The sequence below is a fragment of the Lampetra planeri genome, chromosome 32 (genome assembly GCF_965212315.1).
Source record: "Lampetra planeri chromosome 32, kcLamPlan1.2.h2, whole genome shotgun sequence".
Classification (NCBI taxonomy): domain Eukaryota; kingdom Metazoa; phylum Chordata; class Hyperoartia; order Petromyzontiformes; family Petromyzontidae; genus Lampetra; species Lampetra planeri.
This window is the reverse complement of record NC_136138.1, coordinates 4,307,437-4,327,075: the sequence shown is the minus strand read 5'-3', so window position 1 is coordinate 4,327,075 and position 19,639 is coordinate 4,307,437. Positions and strand designations below refer to the sequence as shown.

General features: G+C 49.4%; 1 protein-coding gene across 2 annotated transcripts; it reads right to left on the bottom strand.

Annotated features, from left to right (window-relative positions):
* Window positions 1-919: 919 nt before the first annotated feature.
* On the bottom strand, window positions 920-17,689 carry INTS13 (integrator complex subunit 13). 2 transcript variants are annotated; one of them, XM_078609531.1, is made up of 17 exons: window positions 17,348-17,689; window positions 12,328-12,550; window positions 11,405-11,479; window positions 10,450-10,652; window positions 9,770-9,850; window positions 8,996-9,086; window positions 8,671-8,799; window positions 8,047-8,158; window positions 7,161-7,262; window positions 6,315-6,404; window positions 5,244-5,422; window positions 4,304-4,465; window positions 3,664-3,818; window positions 2,766-2,987; window positions 2,213-2,352; window positions 1,822-1,960; window positions 920-1,322 (listed from the first exon to the last, which is right to left on the bottom strand). In XM_078609531.1, exons 1-17 carry the CDS (start codon window positions 17,356-17,358, stop codon window positions 1,265-1,267), a joined length of 2,172 nt encoding a protein of 723 aa, XP_078465657.1. In that variant the 5' UTR covers window positions 17,359-17,689; the 3' UTR covers window positions 920-1,264. The 2 variants fall into 2 exon arrangements, with proteins under 2 accessions (XP_078465657.1, XP_078465658.1); XM_078609532.1 differs by having other exon boundaries at window positions 8,074-8,158.
* Window positions 17,690-19,639: the final 1,950 nt, after the last annotated feature.

The following is a 19,639-nucleotide window of genomic DNA, read 5'->3' as shown; positions in this document are numbered from 1 at the left end:
AAATGTTTGGGCTCAGAAATGCATTGTTAGCTTTTGCTCGCAAGAGCAAATCTTCCCACAATACACTGTGCCAGCAACATGTTATAATTCTACGTTTAATATAATTTTAGTGGTAATACTTTTTGATGTTTGCAGGGTTTGTTACTCAACATTCTACTATTCGGTAATTATTTATACACTGATTTAAAAACGGGTCCTCAGAAAACATTTCTAAATATTTAATTCTCATCAGGCCCCATGGTGTAGTCTCAAAGCCTTAACACTATGCCTGGCCTATTTTTGCTATGAAGGGTAATTTCCCAAAACTTCAGCAGTTATATATTGTTTATTTTGAGGCCAGTGTTATTGATGCATTTTTTCCTTAATTATGCGTATGCATTACTGCAGCAGTAGCAGCAGCATCACCAAATTGTGTTTTTGGGTGGGTTCACGTTAAGTGCGTCTAGACTCTAGAATATCAAGACGTGTGCGAGTGTTTTGACGTGCGAGTGTTGTCGATGTGCGTATGAAGCGTCTTTTCGTACTGTGATGTGCGTCTGAGACCCTTGCTCGAATGGTGTGGTGTAATACATGTTGGTGTGTGCCGTTTGCTGGGACTCAGTGCGTGCAAGGTATAGTAACTAAGCGCATTACTGTGTCTTGGGGTAGGACAGGGTAAACTCTTTGCGTAGGGCCTGCGAGAAAGCGGTATATTGTCCAGGTGCAGGGGCTCGCTAGCCCATTACCAGTCATGTCACCATATTTGGGAGGCTGCATGCAGAAGCGGCCACCATTTTTAAATGGTGGATTAATGGACTAATAGTCCCAGCTTTGCTCTTGGTGTGTAAATTATGAAACAGGAATAGTACACAAGTTATAAGGAGGCTTTGTTCATTCATCGTAGCACAGGATGGTAGTCACGGAAAGATGCACAGAAAAATGAGTTGTAAAGACGATCCGTTTTATTGTATTTTTTACAGCATATATATGGAAAGCACATTTAAAAAAAAACAAAAGTTTTCTTCACCGGGTAACGAATTTATAGAAACGCGCGTCACTTGCTCTGTTCCTTCACTCGGCGATGGGGGGGTGAAACATCAACCATCGGCACTACAAACATCACGAATCAGTGTTGAGACTCCACCACTAGCCACACACCCCTCAGAACACACTTGAGGATCATCTCACGTGGTAGGGCAGCCAAGAGACAGGCTAGTGCCACAGTGGTTTTGATCGCACGCAGTTCCGCTCCACAATGGCCTCGCTCACCGAGCTTCTCCCTGCGTCACTGTCGGCTCGTTTTGGGCGTCTCCCTCCCGTCCGCGCTGGCGCTGGGAAACACGCTGACAACGCAGACGACAGCCGCTTAGACGAGCCGGCACCGATGGCAAAGCAAGCAAACCCACACGGCACACTCGACAAACTCCTAACCAACACTGTTCAACATCATCATTAGCAGGCATCTATCCACTGCTGGATGAAGGCCACCCCACACAGTCACAACCCATCCAACTCCTGCACGCACGCTGATCTAATTACGTTGGTCCGCCACGTGCTCTGCTAGTGGAGACCTTGCTATAACTTGCAAAGCCCAACTCCACGTGGTTTTACTTGTATGCTAGAGCTGGTGATAAAGTTTGAGGGGGGCTGAGCTTGTCAGCACTAACCACCCACTGCCGAGGCGGTGGGAGTGGCGGGGAAGCATGTCAGAGGTTATCAATTTTACACCGGTGGGCATTAGAAACTTCCAGCTCGACATGTGGCGGTAGTGCGCTACCGACCCCTCGACCAGTCAATCACGACGGCGGTAAGGGTGCATCCATGTGCAGTCGGGCGCCTCACCCATTATCCTCCTTGAGGTGGCAGTAGAGCTCGGCCCGTCCACCAGCACCAGTGACCAGCCGCCCCGCGAACTCCTGGTGCTTCCTCGCGTGCAGCGCGTCCATTCTGCTTGTCCACATGCTCAGCAGCGACACAGGACCTGGCAATGCCCAACACAGCAACCATGCCGCAACAGCATGAAAGGGGGTGGGGGCAGGGACAAGCAGAGCCGCAAAAAAATACCATAAGTGCAGTGACGTGGACATGGGTAGGGCAGTATGGGTGCGAGTAGGGTAAACAGGTTTGAGAAGGATAAATGGAAGTGAGTAGGGTGGCACGCGTGTGCGTATGGTGGTACGGACAGGGGCAGGGCGACACTGGCTTAGGAACGATGGCCCCAGCGAGTATTTACCCCGGGCCTTGTCAAGAGGCTTTGCGTCGTCGGAGGACAAGCGCGGTCGCTTGGAGGGGACCGGCTCAGGAGAGTCCGGCGAGTCCTTGATGAGCTCCGGTTCCGCCGCTTCCTCCTTGTCTCCGCTCCGCTCACGAAACCTGCGACGTGGGAAGATGACAAGCTCTGGCGATCACGCATTCTCTCTAACTACAATTTCCCACCAGTACCAGCATGTCACTGGCACCACCAAGAGTGCCGCTGGTGGATTAGGAGTCCAAGCGCTGGGTTGTGAATTTAGACCCCAGAGTCAGAATATTTATAGCGGTCGCCCGCCCCTCCCACCCCTGCCATGATCATTTTAGGGTTCGGGTTCCGACTCCTTTGGGTGAAAATTAGGGGGGGGGGGCAGTTAAACTACTACACGGAAGTTTAAATATGTTTTGCCGCACCGTGATGCCACAGGATGGGATTAGTATTGTACACGAGTTAAAATACCGTCAGACTGGCACATGGGCCTGAAGGGCCAGCGCACGCAGGCGGGCAAGAGAAGAGTGCCGCGGTGGGGGGGCACCTGTCCGTCTCGGCGTCCGGGTCGCGCAGGCCACTCCGCTCGGCGCGCTCCTCACGCTCCTCCTTCTTGCGCTTGCCCTTCTTGCGTTCGTCCTCCTCGGTGGGCTTGCTGCTGCGGCATGCCAGCAGGCAGTCGAGTACGCGCTGGTGCCCTGGCGAGTCCCCCGCGTGCGCCCGCACCAGCGTCTCCAACTCGTTCCACATCAGCCGGTACTGCTCGTCCCTGCGCCGGCGACGGGCACAAGCGCGAATGCACGGACGTCAAACGTTATGGACGCTGGGCCGTAGCGGTGGTACAAGCCCTGCATGCAAAACGCTGCTTTGGGAGGGAGAGTTAGTGGATCATATAGAGATGGTGAGACCCGCAAACGCAATGGGCTGAGAGGTGGTGGTGCAGGAGATGGCAGTACAAGTGGGGTTTGCCAACCTATCTGTGAAGAGGGCATCCCTGGTTCCCTCCCACAAGAAAACTACATTTAAAAATGAAACTGGCCAAACATCCCCAAGCAGGATCCTCCTGAATAAGTGTTTTGAGACTCCGTCAGGGGTAGGATTAATCTATCATGCCATTATTTGTATTGACTTAGAATAGCATTTATTCATCATCAGCCATGATCTATCCAATGCTGCATGAAGCCTCCATAAGGCCAACACCTACTCTTGCGATACAACAATCCATCCAGAACACGAGCTCATTTAATCGCTCTATCTCCGCGGTGAACGTACCCCTCATGCATGTTCCCTCCTTTGTCATTGACTCCTAAAATATTTAGTTTCACACTCAAGCCGACTATGGCCATAACACTGCAGGTTCAAAATAAGAACCACCACACGCTGCGAGTAAAATCGGCTACATCTCGAAAGCAATTGCGCAAGAACAACGGGTGCGCTGCCTTTACCGCTTGGGCCCCTTTCCGCGGGTCCCGGCCGTGGAGATGGGTAGTGGGTCGCTCTTGCGCTCCATTTCCACAAGGTGGTAAACAACTTTCTGGCACTCCAGCACATCGTCTTCCATCAGCGACGCCCGTACCACCAGGTTCGCCAGCGGCACCACCTGCTCATTCACCACGACGACCACGAAGTGGCGTTGAAGTCATCACAGCACTTGTGCCAGGCTAAGTGCACCCAACTCATTTACGAACACACGGACGTCAGGAGTTGTGGTGCCACTGGTACCAGAAGGAGCCATGTAACTGTAAGTGTGCACGTGTTTACACAATAATGGAGTGGTAAGCGCACTGCGCTACGAAACTGGCGACCTGAATTCGATTTCCACTAACAGCCAATGTCGGTTATGAATATCTGAACCGGTCCTCGTCCTCCCATAGATCAACTCTGCCTGAAATAAGTACATGGTGTGCTGTGTAAATATTAGCATTGGGGAGACAAAGGCGGCTGGGCATGGTAATGGTCAATTCACCCGTGTGTGTGTTGTGCTGGCCTTCATCGTTGCTCTATAACAACAGCACTTGCCCTAACAGCCAATGTGACTAAACAGGGGGCGTCTGTCCGTGTGTGTGTGTGTGCACGAGTGCGTACGGCCTGCATGTTGAAGATTGTGGTCTGGGAGATGATCATGGGCCAGTATCGCGTGTGTCGTTCCAGCTGCGCTCGCGCTCGGTCCAGAGGGGTCTCCCCCGCGCGAGGCAATGGCCCCGGCACCGGCGCCAGGCGGTTTTCCTTCATGAACTCTCCAAAATCCTGCGTGTGTGGGACACGAGTACAAACACACGTTCGCACAAATACACGTATTGGTACCGACACATATACACTCGCAAACAACCTGACTCCAAAGAGAGGCTTGGCCCAGCGTGCCGGAGGCCGCCACCAGCCTAACATCAACCCTGCAAGGAGGCCTCGATCAGGAGGCTTGAAAACTCTCTCGTCAAAGTTATTTTCAACTTTCTCTCCCGGGACACAAAACACAAAGATCCCCTGTATAGCCTTTACAGGCTGATGGGACAAGTGCTGTTAAAGAGCACCTATGAATACCATGGCACGAGAGGGTGGGTGGCCAGTACCACTCCCGGCCACCTTTGTCTCCCCAGTGTTGATGTTTTTACACACCGCAGACGGTACTCAATTTTGATGCCGAATCGACTTCCGGGAGGTCCAGGATCGGTTAAAATATTCAGCACTGTTTTTGGTCGTGCAGGAATTGAACTCAGGTCGGCGGGTTCGGAGTGCAGTGCCCAAACCACGATATAACCATAACCGCCATTCATCCCCACATCAATTATGCCAGGCTAAAGGCACTTTGAGGCCACTATGCCACCAAAGACAAAGATCCCCTGTATAGCCTTAAGACTTGGGGCAAGTGCTATTAGCACCTATGAAGGCCGGCACGGCACACGTGGGGGTGAGTGGCGGCCACCACGCCCAGCCACATTTGTCTCCCTAGTGCTAAGGTTTACACACTGCACCAGGTACTCATTTGAGGTCGAGTCGACCTAGGGGAGGATCAGGACCCCACACACACCGTGATGCGGTAGTCGGTGACGCGGCCACCGCAGCCCTCGCTGATGGAGGGGGGGTCCTCCAGGGTGGAGCGCGAGCTACTGAGCACGTGCAGGAAGATCTCCCCGCCGTGGCTGCACAGCATGTGCCCAATCACTTTCGTGCCGGACTTGCGTGGCTGCTCCAGCATCACGGAGCGGCCTAGCGCAGCGAGGAGACGGAAACGCGTTAGCCGCTAGTGATGGAGGTTCGTGGTTCAGGAATGGCAAGCGGCCCTGGTTAATACTCGAGTCAAAGCGATTTCCTGGCTCTGGCTCATATGAGTAGAGGCGAGGTTCTACTCTTAACAACCCTGAGCCAGCGGTAGATAATCCACATTCTTATTGCACGTGGGAAACAGCTTCACGGTTTATCGCATTTGTCCAGGATAAATATTCTGAATCTGATGAAGATTCTGACATCAACATAGCAGGAGAGTCAAAAGTCCAACCAGGTTTTGAATTCACAACCTTCCGATTGCGAGCCGCTCGCTCTACCGGTTGGATTAATACTGTGGTGAGATGAACTATGAATACTACTCGCCGCCTGGTTCACAGTGGAACTCAAAGATCCTGTGTCATTCCAAAAAGACCAGGCCATGTGTAGTGGTGTCCTGCTCCAAATTGTAAAAATGTAAAAATACTCAAGTTCCCTCATTTGATAAAAATCACAAAGGAATATCACCCCTACTGAGAAACCGGTGCAGAATATACTTGTCTGTGGGACAGCGCATTCATGACCAGCCTTGCTCTATAAGAATGGCACGAATACCAATTTAACTTATTATTTAACTTGATAACTATGAGATATTGGCACGGGTGAAATTTCACCGCAGCCAGGTGCAGGAGGGCAGTTCTACGATTGAAAACGTACATTTCAGACAATTTCGGATGTTTAATGCAACTCGCAATTGCTCGTCCAAATTCAGTGAGGCCTGGCGAGGCCTGGAAAACCTCAGAGGGTGAGGAATGGCTGGGGAAAGCCATGGGTGGCCAGGGAGAGCCAAGGAAGGCTGGGGGTGGTTGAGAAGATTCAGAGAACGCCAGCAACACACCGTTGAGGAGGAAGTTTGTGAGGCAGGAGGAAGGCCGGCTGTTGACATCCACAGGCGAAATGCGGAATGCCCCGGTGCAGTAGTGAAGCTCTTCACGCCACACACATGGGGGTAGCAGCAGCAATCCGTTACAATACCGAATGGCTTATACATTCATGTGGATAGGACTTTTGTCAATCCACTGCTGGATGAAGGTCAGTGTGAAGGTTGGTGAAGGCAGGGAATTCGTACATGGTGAGCACTTAATTAGAGTACAACAACAGACTTGGTTGCACTGCCTTCTGGTGACCATTATGGAGCACAACCATGCAGCCACATATACGACATGCATGGGGATCGCCGCCCATCCAAGCACTATCCAGGCTCAACATTGCTTAGCTTCTGGGATCTTAAGTGAACGGGTATATTCTGGGTTACCATGGTCACATCATGCAACACGTAAGAAAATCCAAATTTGATTCCAATCTTTCTTCTAAGCGTTGTGTCACGTTAAGTGGAAATTATGAAGACTGCAGTTACATCACTGCTATGAGTCACGTGTCGCTCGCTCCAGTCTACTGGCGATCTGGAAAATATCTCCACAGCTGGCATACCACATCCAGCACCTCTCACCCTGGCTGTGGCTGGGACTACTGAAGTTACTTGCCGTTTAGCCCAGCCTATCATTAGTAGTCGCCCCTAGCCAGGCCTCCTTGATAGGCATGGTCCACATTGCTGAGCACGATGATCCATGAGCAACCCTTGGGTAGCGAGCCCATACTGAGTGAGGAATTAAGCGCTGGCTGTGACGTAAACTTGGCTAGAAACCGATGGGGGTGGGGGCATGGGGGGACCTTGTGGTCGTACCAATGCTGTTTGTGCGCGGTGTGCACCACTTGAGTGTCACAGTCTCCTTGGTGACGCCCTCCCTGCCGCCGCTGCTGCCCGGAGTCAGCGCGCTCAGGTCACCTGAGAGGAAGGGCGCACGAACGAGAACGATCAGCCAAGGTGCACGCGTGTGTGTGTGCTGGTGCGTGTGTTGTCCGCGTGAGTGTATGTGTACGTGTGTGTGTGTTGCTGAACATTTAACACTTGACTAACACTGAGGGCAGTTATATTAGCATCACTGTGTGGGAATTCAACTGTATACGATGGAAAGGATAGTCCCTGTCATAGTAATGTGGAATTTCCATCAACTGGCTTCCGATTGAGGATAACCAATGGAAATGAATACTGCCCAATACGTTTGCATGTGAAGACCCTTTCTAGAGTAATTGATTTGACTTTGTGTGTGAATGTTTTTGTTTTGAGTGGTAGTGTGGTGGTTAGCACACTACGCTGTGAACCCGGCGACCAGAGTTCGATTCCCGCTCACGGCCAACATCAGCCTTAAATGAGTACTTTGTTGGGTGTGTAAATATCGGCACTGGGGAGACAAGTGGTTGAGTGTGATGTTGGCCACCCACCCCCTCACGTGCAGAGCTTAATAGCTGCTCACTCAGCAGTCTGCTAAAGGCTACATGGGGGATCTTTGTCCGTATGTGTAGGTGTCTATGTGCATCCACGTGTGTGTATGTGTCCCTGCGTGTGTTTTTAGCTGTATCTGCGTGCATGTGTGTGCCCCAGTGACTGAATGTTTGTATATGTGTGCGCATGTACGTCCTGCCACGATATTAGCTTTCACATGCACATGCCCTCGTGTGTAATGGTGCGTGCGGCGTGCCATGAGCTGCGCGTGCAACCGCGTACGTACGTGCGCAGGCGTGCGGGCGCCACTCACCGAGTTTAAAAAGCTCGGCGTGCGCGTCGCAATGGTGCAGCAGCTCCACGTCATAGTTTGCCGAAGTGTTGGCATGCTGTTCCTCCTGCTCGGTGGCACCGGCGAGGTGTGGGTGGGGGCGCACAGATGCACGCAATCAGCACCCAGAATAGGTGGTCATTGTTACTATTGCGCTCGCTTACCCAGATAAGATTCACAGAGTCTCAAGACCCTTTTATTCAGGAGGGTCCTGAAAGTTTTTCACAGTAGGGGGGGTAATGTTTCTACTGTGCGTGATCCCAATTGAGTTGGGGAGCACAGGTGGTGCATCTGCCAGTCATCTCAGTCAACCCATAACATCTGGGTCGGTCCGGTGACCTCTTGCCAAAGGCAAGCTATCCACACTCCATGTGATAATCTCAATGTGCACTTAGCCTGGTACAAGCGCCCTGGTGACGTCGCTGCCACTTAGTGGGGAACGGTGGTTGTTGTTAGTTTACCACGACTGTTGTGATGGCGTTAGTGGTGGTGGTAGTAATGGTTGCATCACTGTCACGACGATGTTGGTGATGATGGTCGTGATAAGGGTGGTGTTGGTGAGGGTGGTGGCTGTTTCACCTTCATGGGGATATTGGTGATGGTGGTGGATGCCAGGTTGAAATGCTGCTGCACCAGCGTTGTCAGTTTGGCAGGCAGGTAGCGCCCGGCACGTACGCTGTACACCTCGCTTGACAGGATTGGAGACAGCTGCACACGCAACAACACACCGCTACAATATGATACAGTAGTACGACTGCTTTTTTTCAGTCAGGCACCAGGATTTGTGGTTTAAAGCATTTTGGAATATTTATTTCTGTCCGAACAACGTATTTTTTTAGGTTATAATTATTGTGTGTATGTGCTCGTGTGCATGCATGCATGTGCGTTTGCGCGGGTCACGTGCCTCTCGCTTGCGGTGCTCGGACACGCAGCTCTCGTCGCTGATAGGGTGAGTGTGAACCAGCACCAGCTCGCACTGCTGAATCGGCATGAGGCTGCAAACCAGACCGTCACCGCCATCACCGCCGTCACCACCATCGCCGCCACCATCGCCGCCGGAAAAACACAAACATCCACCAGGCAAGATTACTGCAGTCAAATTTGTGCAAACAAAGGGAGGGGTAGTGCCCATCCATAGGTAAGCGTTATTGAACTCTATTTTCTGGCAGTCCACATAATAAACTCAGTGTGTGCTGATGGGCCATGCAATGCTATATATATTACGAGTATCTACTCGGGACATATTCGGCCCTTGAGCAACCAGTTGCAGAACCCTGCGTTAGCCTATGTCACAGATTTGACTCGCGTAGGCTGGACTGCAATTGGACTAGACTCCAGGAGATGGACATGTATAGGTGAAGGTCATCAAACCCAACTCTCTGACAGTCAAACTGTAAAAGACTCAAGACTCTCAGACAAGGTTACCATGGACCAACAGACTAGACTCTCTTCCAGACTGGGCAATGTCAGATTGGTCACAACGCCAATACCATCGGATCCACCGACATCTTAAGGTATGCGGGGGGTGTGCGGTGCTGGGAATAGAAGTAACGCCGGGCACGTTGTCACCCACCTGTGATCCGGTGCTTTGGAGGTAGGGGTTAGTGGATCCCATAAAGATTTGTGAACTCCTAATTGTGCTGGGATGCGAGGTGGCGGTAGACGTGGCAGTACTGACCTGTCCGAGCCAGCGGCCAGCTTGTTGTGCTCCTGGATTGCCTCCTGCACCGCCTCCTCCAGCATGCGCACATGGCTGTCCCTGTCGAAGCATCAACGACGTGGAGGTTAGCGCAGCGGCAGTATCCGCGAAACTGCGAGCACCATCCTACAATGACCAACCACCACCCTCGATTTACTCAAATATTTATTTGATGTATTTTTAGATTCTGCCATCGGACATCATGTCGTACAATACGTGGTACAACCCAAAAATATACATCAGACAGCCACAGAGCACAAGAAGACCTACGTAGATAGAAATATTAACACAGGGACACGCATCACAGTAAGAGAAAAACAAGATGTGTTGGTAGCATTGTTTATATTTTGGTTTGGTGGATGGCTGCGTCACTGCTGGTCTAAGGGAGGGATGTGCGATTGTAATGGTGGCACCGTTGCCAAACGCAAACAGAAATCGTCACATGGCCACATATCCCTCAAATCCCTTCCTCCCTTGTGCCACTGACTGATTGGGGGTGAGGCCTAGACGTGTGGTAATACAAGTCGGTGTGCGATGGCACAGTAACATGAGTGGGGGAGTTGGAACACGGCGATACGAGTCGTTGTGTTTGACGGCAAAGTGACACAAGTGAAAAGATAGCCGGTGTGTGCGAGTCGGTGTGTGATAGCGTGTCGCACCCGCGCAGGCTGGTGATGGCGAGGATGCGGCCGCGGTTGGAGACCCGCTCAGCGCGCTCGAGGAGGCTGGTGCGAGCCTCATGCTGCAGTTCCGAGCACTGGCACAGAGCCTCCACTGCCTCCATGACGCCCTGCAGTAGGCTGCAGTACTCGGGCTCCGAGCGCGGGTCTGGGGGCCCTACCATCGCGAGCGACGCCGAGATCTGCGCACAGCGTGGAGGCCGGTGGCACAAACGATGGTGGGGGGAAACAGTTGGAAATGGGCGATCGCTCTACATGTGACATTTCATCATCATCGGCCACAATCCACCATCCACTTCTGGATTAAAGTGTGCCAAAGTCGTCACCATCTCTCACGGTCCTGCAATGTAATAATCCACCTAGCAGGTTCACACAAGCTGGTTTAATCACCCTGGGTTTGTGTGCGAAACCACTTATCCATTGAAAAATTCATATTCTACCGATATGCACATTGAACTGTGCATTTAAGTATCTATTATTACAAATCCACTTACGTTGCATGATCATGGAAATGTGTCAGGGTGCAAAACCTTCAGTGCTGTCTCCTCTTACACATGGGTTCTCTGGGTACTCATTCACACACATATATAAAACTCTTGAGACTCAGTGAGGCTTTCCTGAATAAATTAAATTCTTATAAAATGAACTCAAATTTAAATAATCACGATTCTACCGCTGAAATCAGTGTGTGTGTGCTGGTACCATACGAATAATTGCGTCGCATGACCGTGAGAGGTGGTGGCAGATTAAACAGGTCTTCATTCAGCAGTGGATAGATCATGGCTGATGATGATGATGATATCTCACTCCCTCGCTGCTCACGTAATCATATTTTTCAGCCTCTGTCAATCCACTGCTGGACGAAGGCCTCCCAAATACCGTATGGGTTATCTCAACATCACATCCCTCCCGGGACACAGGAAACCCTGCTCACCTGCTGAAGGCTCTGCTCGTCCTGGTTCCAGGAGTTGAGTGACCTCGCCTCCGAGTCGCTGACGATAAAGCGCACCTGGGTGAGCGAAACGAGATGGCAGAAAATGACCGATGAACAGAAAATGGCTACACAATATCTGTAGAAAACATTAGAAATGTTTCAAACTAAACTTGCTATCTTTGGCACTTGCACAGCCTAACAACATGCAGTTTAATATTTCAGTTGACAAAAATGGCAGTCAAAGGAGACAATATGCCTGCTGAGGATGACCACTGTGATAATGGAAGGATGAGATTAATTCGTGTGCAGAAGCAAGACACATTGCAGCATCATAAAACTGAGGGATGGAAAATACATGAGGGGCCTCACCTAGCAGTAGATAGACCATTGGTCCATGATGATAGACCATTGCTCATGATGATAGAGGCCTTTGATGAGGCGTGAATAGATAATTAACCACGGGTGGACAGCTGATACCCAGATTCAAACAAAGGATTATCAATTTAAAGCTTTCATGACTGCAGGGATTCATATTCTTGGTTCTTTCGGTATGAATATAAAGGATTATCAGCGGTGCCAGCTCCATTTGAGTAACAGGGTGGCACAACATTGACACTTGTACCTCTCAGCAGGAACCTGGGTTTCGATTCCTGACCTGGCTGCCTTTCTGTGTAGAATTTGTATGTTCTCCCTTGCTCTGCATGGGTGTTCTCCGGCTTTCTCTCTTACTACAAACACACAATCTCATCGGTGTTGGCCAAACACCCCAACGTAGCAGGACCCTGCTAAAAAAAAATGAGTTCTTCAGACTCGGTGAAGCTTCTCCAGGTATATATGCAAAGTGTCTCCGACACATCCATTATGTTCTGAAGCCCACCCCACACCCCAACCGGAGCCACACATGGCCACCACCTCCTGCTCACCAGCTTCCTGCTGGGGAAAATGTCGTAGAGGATGCGGCAGTACTCGACGGCCGACTCGACGGCGCACGTCCACAGCGACTTGGAGACGGGCGCCAGCGGGATGAGCCCCGGGGCGCGGCTCTTGGTGAACACGTCGAGCTCCACGCTCTGCTTGCACGACTCGCCCATGTGCACGCCGTGGTCGAGCACCAGCGCCGTCTTGTGCGACAGGCCGAACATCGCGCTGCCGGAGGAAACGGAAGACGACAATAATAACAACAGCAGCCGGCATTAGCCGCTGAATGGCGGTGATGTCACCACGGCGCTTGTGCCAGGCTATGTGCGCTTTTAAGGCCACGTGAAGTGTCGAACGCCCGCTGGCAGGGGGTCAGGGGACAGTCCAAGGTGCCATGGGTTGAGTGACCGAGATGACTGACCGATGCACAACCTGTGCCTCCGACTGTGCTAACTTGCTGCGTTTCAGCTGGCATAAACAATGCACGCACACGCACATGCGCGTGCATCGTAAGCAACGTCGCAATCGTCGTGCACGATCGTACACAACGCAAGTGTCGTACACGACAATGCAAGTGCCAAACACAAGCATGGTACGCAACAATGCACACGTCGTGCAAACCTGTATCTACTATGTATGTAACGATTTTGAAGCCAGCTCTCATTTCAGTGATCACAAATCAAGATTTCAATTTAATTAAGCAAACATTTACACTGTGGTGAAAGTAGCGGCCTCTAGCGGCTGCAGGGATTAAGTCAACGATGTACAATATATACCTTTGTTGGGCTCTGTGAGCCTTAGGCACGTCTAATTGTTCCTGAGAATGCTGAGGTGGGTTGTGATCGTGGTTCGGACGAGCGACGAGGCCAAGTCAAATCAAACGCTGAAGATGTCTTCATGCTGCAAACACGCAACGGGCAGTGTCCATGCCCACTGAACATCCTGAACCAGAAGCCAATGAGTGGCAAATTACACGTTACTATGGCACGGGCAGTACCTCTCTATAGGACAATGACTGCTTAATTCCCAAAAACAGCGATACTAATTTAACTGACCTCAGTGTTAGGCGTTTGGCTTCCCAAACAAGGCGACATTCATACACTCTAAATCCCCACCTGGGTTTCCCTAAACCCAGTGTAATGGAAAGGGTAGCCCGATGGCCCTCTCTGTTAAGGGGTCGTGGTTAGCCTTCTGAATGAGGGCAATATTAATCACACTCTTAGGTTTTTTCGGTAAAGTCACGTAGGTAAAAAATAAAATAAATTTAAATAAATAAAAGTAAAATAAAAATCACGACGTTTCGGAGGCAACACAAGCTTCCGTCTTCAGGATCGTTGTCTGTTAAAAACTCTAACAGATAGGTGAAATTCCTCCCCGTAGAGCAGGGGTCCTCAAACTACGGCCCGCGGGCCACATGCGGCCCGCCGAGGACATTTATCCGGCCCATGGTTACTAATTGGGCTGCGCTTGTGAGCACTAATTGGGCTGCGCTGGTGAGCACTAATTGGGCTGCGCTGGTGAGCACTCATTGGGCTGCGGTGGTGGGCACTGATTGGGCTGCGGTGGCGAGCACTGATTTGGCTGCGCTGGTGAGCACTGATTGAGCTGCGGCGGTGGGCACTGATTGAGCTGCGGCGGTGGGCACTCATTGGGCTGCGCTGGTGAATGGTTCAATGGGCCAATTGACTGGACTTGCCCCCCAGGCCTAAGGCTGCCAGCCCTCCCCTGGCTGTGCTTGACTGGCTCTCCCTCCCTCAGCTCCCTCACTTGACCCTCGGCTCCACTCCCAGTGATATTCCTGTGTGCTGGGGATGTACTGCGATCTGTGAACAAAACTGCAGGTGTAATTAACTTTTTAATGGCACCCGCACCAGTGTGAGCCTGGGGTAAAAGCGGAGTTCCCCCAATCAGACTGCATTGATGGGCAGTGCAGTCTGTATGTCTCTGTGTGGGCAAAGTTATTGCTGGTATATTGTTTTTGTAGCGCTGTACATATATATATTGGTATTTTACTAATAGCAATTTTGACTCCCTAGGAAACTGATGTCAAGAAAGAGAAAAATTGACTCGGAGTGTAGGATATTCAAAGAACAGTGGACTTATGATTACTTTTTCATGCAGTACAAGGAAAGAACTGTGTGTCTGATATGCCAGAATATAGTTTCTGTGTTCAAATAATACAATTTACATCGACACTATGAAACTCAACATAAAGATAAATATGATTGTTTGGTTGGAAAAGTGAGAAAAGATAAAATATTAAAACTGAAAAATACATTAACAACTCAGCAAAATACTTTTGTGAAGCAGAAGCAGCTAAATATTTCATCACTGCGAGCAAGTTTTCAAGTTGCCAAGCTAATAGCGTGCACTGGCAGACCATTCGTGGAGGGAGAATTTGTTAAAGAATGCCTTCTTTCTGTTGCCAAAGAGATGTGTCCAGAGAAGGCCGATTTATTTAGTACAGTGAGTCTTTCAGGACCTACAATTACACGGAGGATTGAAGAAATGGGAGACAATTTGCATCAGCATTTGCAAAACTCCACAAAAAAACTTTCCTATTTTTCCTTGGCACTCGACGAAAGCAATGATGTTCGTGATTCTGCACAACTTCTAATTTTTATTCGTGGGATGAATGACTATTTCGAAGTCACAGAAGAGCTTGCTGCACTGAAAAGCATCAAAGGAACAACTACAGGAGAGGATATCTATGAAAAGGTTTGCCAAACTGTGAATGGTTTGGAGCTGAATTGGGCTAAACTAGCCAGTGTGACAACTGATGGTGCTCCTAGCATGGTGGGGTCTAAGAAATGAGTAATTGCTCACATTAACCAAGAGATGGACAAACATAACCATTCTCATCCAATAGCCATACACTGCCTCATCCACCAACAAGTGCTGTGTAGTAAATCACTGAAGTGGAACTCTGTTATGAAAATTGTGGTATCTTGTGTTAACTTCATTAGAGCTCATGCACTAAACCACAGACAATTTCAGGAATTTCTGTCTGAACTAAATGTTGACTATGAAGATGTTCTGTACCACACAGAAGTCCGTTGGCTGAGTCGAGGGAGAGTTTTGAAACGTTTCTATGACTTACTTCCACAGATTACAGCTTTTCTGCTTTCAAAAAACAAAGTACCAGAGCTCAATGATGCAGAATGGAAATGGCACCTTGCCTTTCTGACAGATGTAACAGAGCTACTCAACAGTTTCAATGTGCAACTTCAAGGAAAGGGGAAGCTCCTCTGTGATATGCAATCACATGTCAAAGCATTTGAAGTAAAATTAGGCCTCCTCATCAAACAAGTTAAGGAGGAAAACTTCTGCCATCTCCCCACAACTCAAAATCTGTTAGCGGAAAAACCATTGGTTGCAATTCCCAAACAAAACATGTGTGGATTCACTGGAAAAATTGCAAAAGGAGTTCCAATTTAGATTTAAAGAGCTTCATCTCCATGAACAGGACATACAGCTTTTACTTAACCCATTTTCTATTGACATTAAAAATGTGGATACAATTTACTAAATGGAACTGGCTGAACTGCAGAATTGTGACTCTCTGAAAGACGCATTCAAGTCAAGCAGCCTTCATAATTTCTATGCATCTCTCCCCTCTGAGACATATCCTCATCTCAGGAACCATGCACTCAAAATGGCAACCATCTTTGGCAGCACTTATGTCTGTGAACAGACTTTTTCCAGAATGAAACATTTGAAATCTCCAACCAGATCTAGACTAACGGATGCACACTTGCATCACTTGTTACGACTAGCAGTGACAAATATGGAACCGGACATTGACCATCTCATTAGCCAAAAGCAGGCCCATAGTTCCCATTGAAATACTGGCAAGTTTGTTGATTTAACTTTACTTGTTCTTCATTTTAAATATTGTATTTGTTCCCGTTTTGTTTCTTCACTTCAAAATAAGATATATGCAGTGTGCATAGGAATGTGTTCATAGTTTTTTTTAACTATAGTCCGGCCCTCCAACGGTCTGAGGGACAATGAACTGGCCCCCTGTTTAAAAAGTTTGAGGACCCCTGAGGGTATTAATTCTAGATTTGAAGCTTTCGTGACTGCAATGATTCATACTCTTAGGTTTTTTCGGTAAAGTCACGTAGGTAAAAAAATTTAAATTAATAAAAGTAAAATAAAAATCACGACGTTTGGGAGAAACACAAGCATTGGTTAAACCCGGTTTGAAGTGTTTCACTCAAAGTAATTCCACTGCTGGATGGAGACCTCCCCCCGCCGTTGGGTGTCAGTAGCTCGAACCGCTTGACCGTACATCAACCACGCAGGTCAGTGGGGGGGTTTGTGAAGTTGCTGAGCGATTCGCAGGGCCAGTTGAGCTAACAAGAATTGGATTTACACCATTGGAACCTCCTTTGCCAGTAGCAATATGATAATTGTTTTTTTACCCTTTTATCTGGCAACAAAACTGACACCTTTTTTTACAAGGAGTCATGTTTGCATTGACTGCGGTGGGAATGCAAACAAAAACACAACTCTGATAATGTATGCACTGTCCTTGAAATTGATTGGTCCACACCCGAGACAGCTTTTCTTAGAGCCTAGTCTCACATGGTGTTGGACCAGATGACGCCAAAAGGCGCACAACTCAAAGACAATGCACCGTCAGAGTATGAGAGCTCGGGGTAAGCATTTACACCATTGGAACCTCCTTTGCCAGTAGCAAAATTGCATACATTATCAGAGTTGTGTTTTTTGTTTGCATTCCGATCGCAGGTATTGTGGTCAATGCAAACATGACTCCTTGTAAAAAAAGGTGTCAGTTTTGTTGCCAGATAAAAGGGATAAAAAAACAATTATCAAGAATTGGGTTGTACCGTCGGACAACTGCCACTGCTGTTAGTCGTGGCCAGGAATCGAACTCAGGCAGCCGCGTTTCACAACACGAACCTCGCTTGCACCTCATTAAAATATTATGAATATTCAATTAACTCGCAGACACGTCACAAGACAATATCACGAACAACAAATCAAGTTACAAGTTACCTTAAATGCATCGACTCTGACCACAGCCTCCCTCCACGCGCGGCGTCTCCCCGCGCGGGCTCCGCCTCGCCCTCGGCCCGGCCACGCGGCTCAGGCAAGACCGTAGGATGAGGCCTATCGCGTCGGGGTCTTGTACGGACCCCAACCCCCCGGGTCCCCTCGGTGAACCCCTCGGTTCGCCTCGATCGCCCTCGGCCTTTCGAGGGTTCCGGTGATGCGAGGGGACCCCAGGGGACCTCTCCCCCCTCGTTAATCCCGTCGGGTGCTCGCAGTGGGGGGCTGCGAGCGACGTGTGGTGGTGGACACGGAGCGAAGCCGCGGGGGTTGGTGCCAGATCAGAGGGGAGGGGGGATGGGGGGGATGGGGGGGAGGGGGGCCTTGACCGGCCTCGACTCTGCTGATGAGACACCTGAATGTCGAAACCGGTTCAATTGTTTTAAACTGTAACACGAAACTTTTGTTTTTGATATTTTTTTTACCACCGAGTTATTTTTTCAGAAACGGCCTTGCCCAAAAAAAATTATAGATCAGCGTATTATGTGGAAATGTACGGCTCTGGCTCCAGCAGACACGCAGACTCCAAATATACAGCAGCAGGCGTCGGGGTTGGAATCGAACCCACGAACTCTTGTGTACCAGGCGAGGTAGTTAACATCTCCTAGCCACCTTAATGATGAGAGAGAGAGACGCAGACTGCAAATATGCAGCAGCAGCAGGCGTCGGGATTGGGATCAAACCCACGACCTCCTGTGTACCAGGCGAGGTAGTTAACATCTCTGTATGTTTATGCGCGTACTGCGAAATTAACCATTATCATCTCCACCGGCCGTGGTCTATCTCCTGCTGGATGAACGCGGCATGATCATCACCAAAAGAGGAAAGTAACAAATACAATGATTACCCAGTCAAATGAGCATTGAAGCGGTGCGCTCATCTCCGACTTACAGACAGTGATGGAAATTCCACGTGCCCATGGCGGGAGGCGAGTCTAACACAAAGTGTTACTAATTGTATAGACCCCGGAGGGATGATGGGCAGACGGGCTTAGTCAACTGCCAACCAAGACTTTAACTCCATCATCAGCCCAGATTAATGAGTATTCAGTAACCCGAAGATTCCTGCAGCGTGCAGCTCATGGTGATGATGCCAGGTCTGAGGTTACATAAAATACCTTCTATGCATTGTGGCTATGATCCATCTACTGCTGCTGGATGAATGAGTCGTCATCATCAACACATTCACCAACCCGCACCGACCGGCCTTGTGAAATATGGTCACGCAACCCCACACGACAGACACGTAGGGAGGCATTCATCCAGCAGTAGAGAGACAAAGCGCTCTAATAAAGTGGTGATGCCTGGCCCATACTGTGTAGGTCTCGGCGCCACCGAAAAAAAAACTGACTGCTAATGATTGTTGGTAACAATACCAATCCCATACCTGGCCCGTATCTAGCCCACATCGAACGCATACATAACCCATATCTAGCTCGTACCTGTCCCATACTAAGATCATATACCTGGCCCATATCGAGGCCATACTGAACGCATACGTGGCTCATATCTAGATCATATTCCTAGTTTATACCTAATAAACATACCTGGCCCATATCCAGGCTATATATCTAGACTATACGTGGCCCATACTGGTCCATATCTAGCCCATATATCTAAGCCATACCTAACCCATTACTGGTTCATACCTAACCCATATCTATGCCATATACCTAAGCCTTACCTAGTCCACACATAACCCATAACTGGCTCATACCAGGCCAATATATAGGGGCTCTAGGCAATGCTTGGCCCGTACCTGGCCCGTATCTGACCCATACCGGAAATTTCCATGGCTGCGTGTCCATCTCTGCCGCCGCTGCTGCTGCTGCTTCTGCTGTATCCATGGTGCTCCGTAGGGTTGTCCGCACATCGATCCCTTCCGCTCCCCTCTGCATTGGTTCATGATGACGCCGAGACCAAAGCCTCAGTGCAAGGAAGGGATGGGTTCGACTCCCACTGCACAGTCGCCACTGCCGATCCGTGACTTCATTTAAATATGAAATCAATACATTCCAGCCATTTAAAATCCACCAATTGATTAAGCCCCCCCCCGCCCTCTTCCCTTTGTCATGTTGATGATCACAAGGTGGGGGAGGGTATGTTTGACCAAATTAAGCATTTTGATTTAAAGCTTTCGTGACTGCAGGGATTCATATTCTTGGATATTTCGGTAAAGTCACGTGAATTTACCGAAAGATCCAAGAATACAAATTAACCATACTTCTCCACGCTGGTT

Coding starts and splice junctions, on each gene's coding strand:
- INTS13 (XM_078609531.1), bottom strand. Junction 6,405..7,160: donor ACCGCGCACAAACAGCATTG/GTACGACCACAA, acceptor TGTGGCGTGAAG/AGCTTCACTACTGCACCGGG. Junction 3,819..4,303: donor CAATCTTCAACATGCAGGCC/GTACGCACTCGT, acceptor GTGAATGAGCAG/GTGGTGCCGCTGGCGAACCT.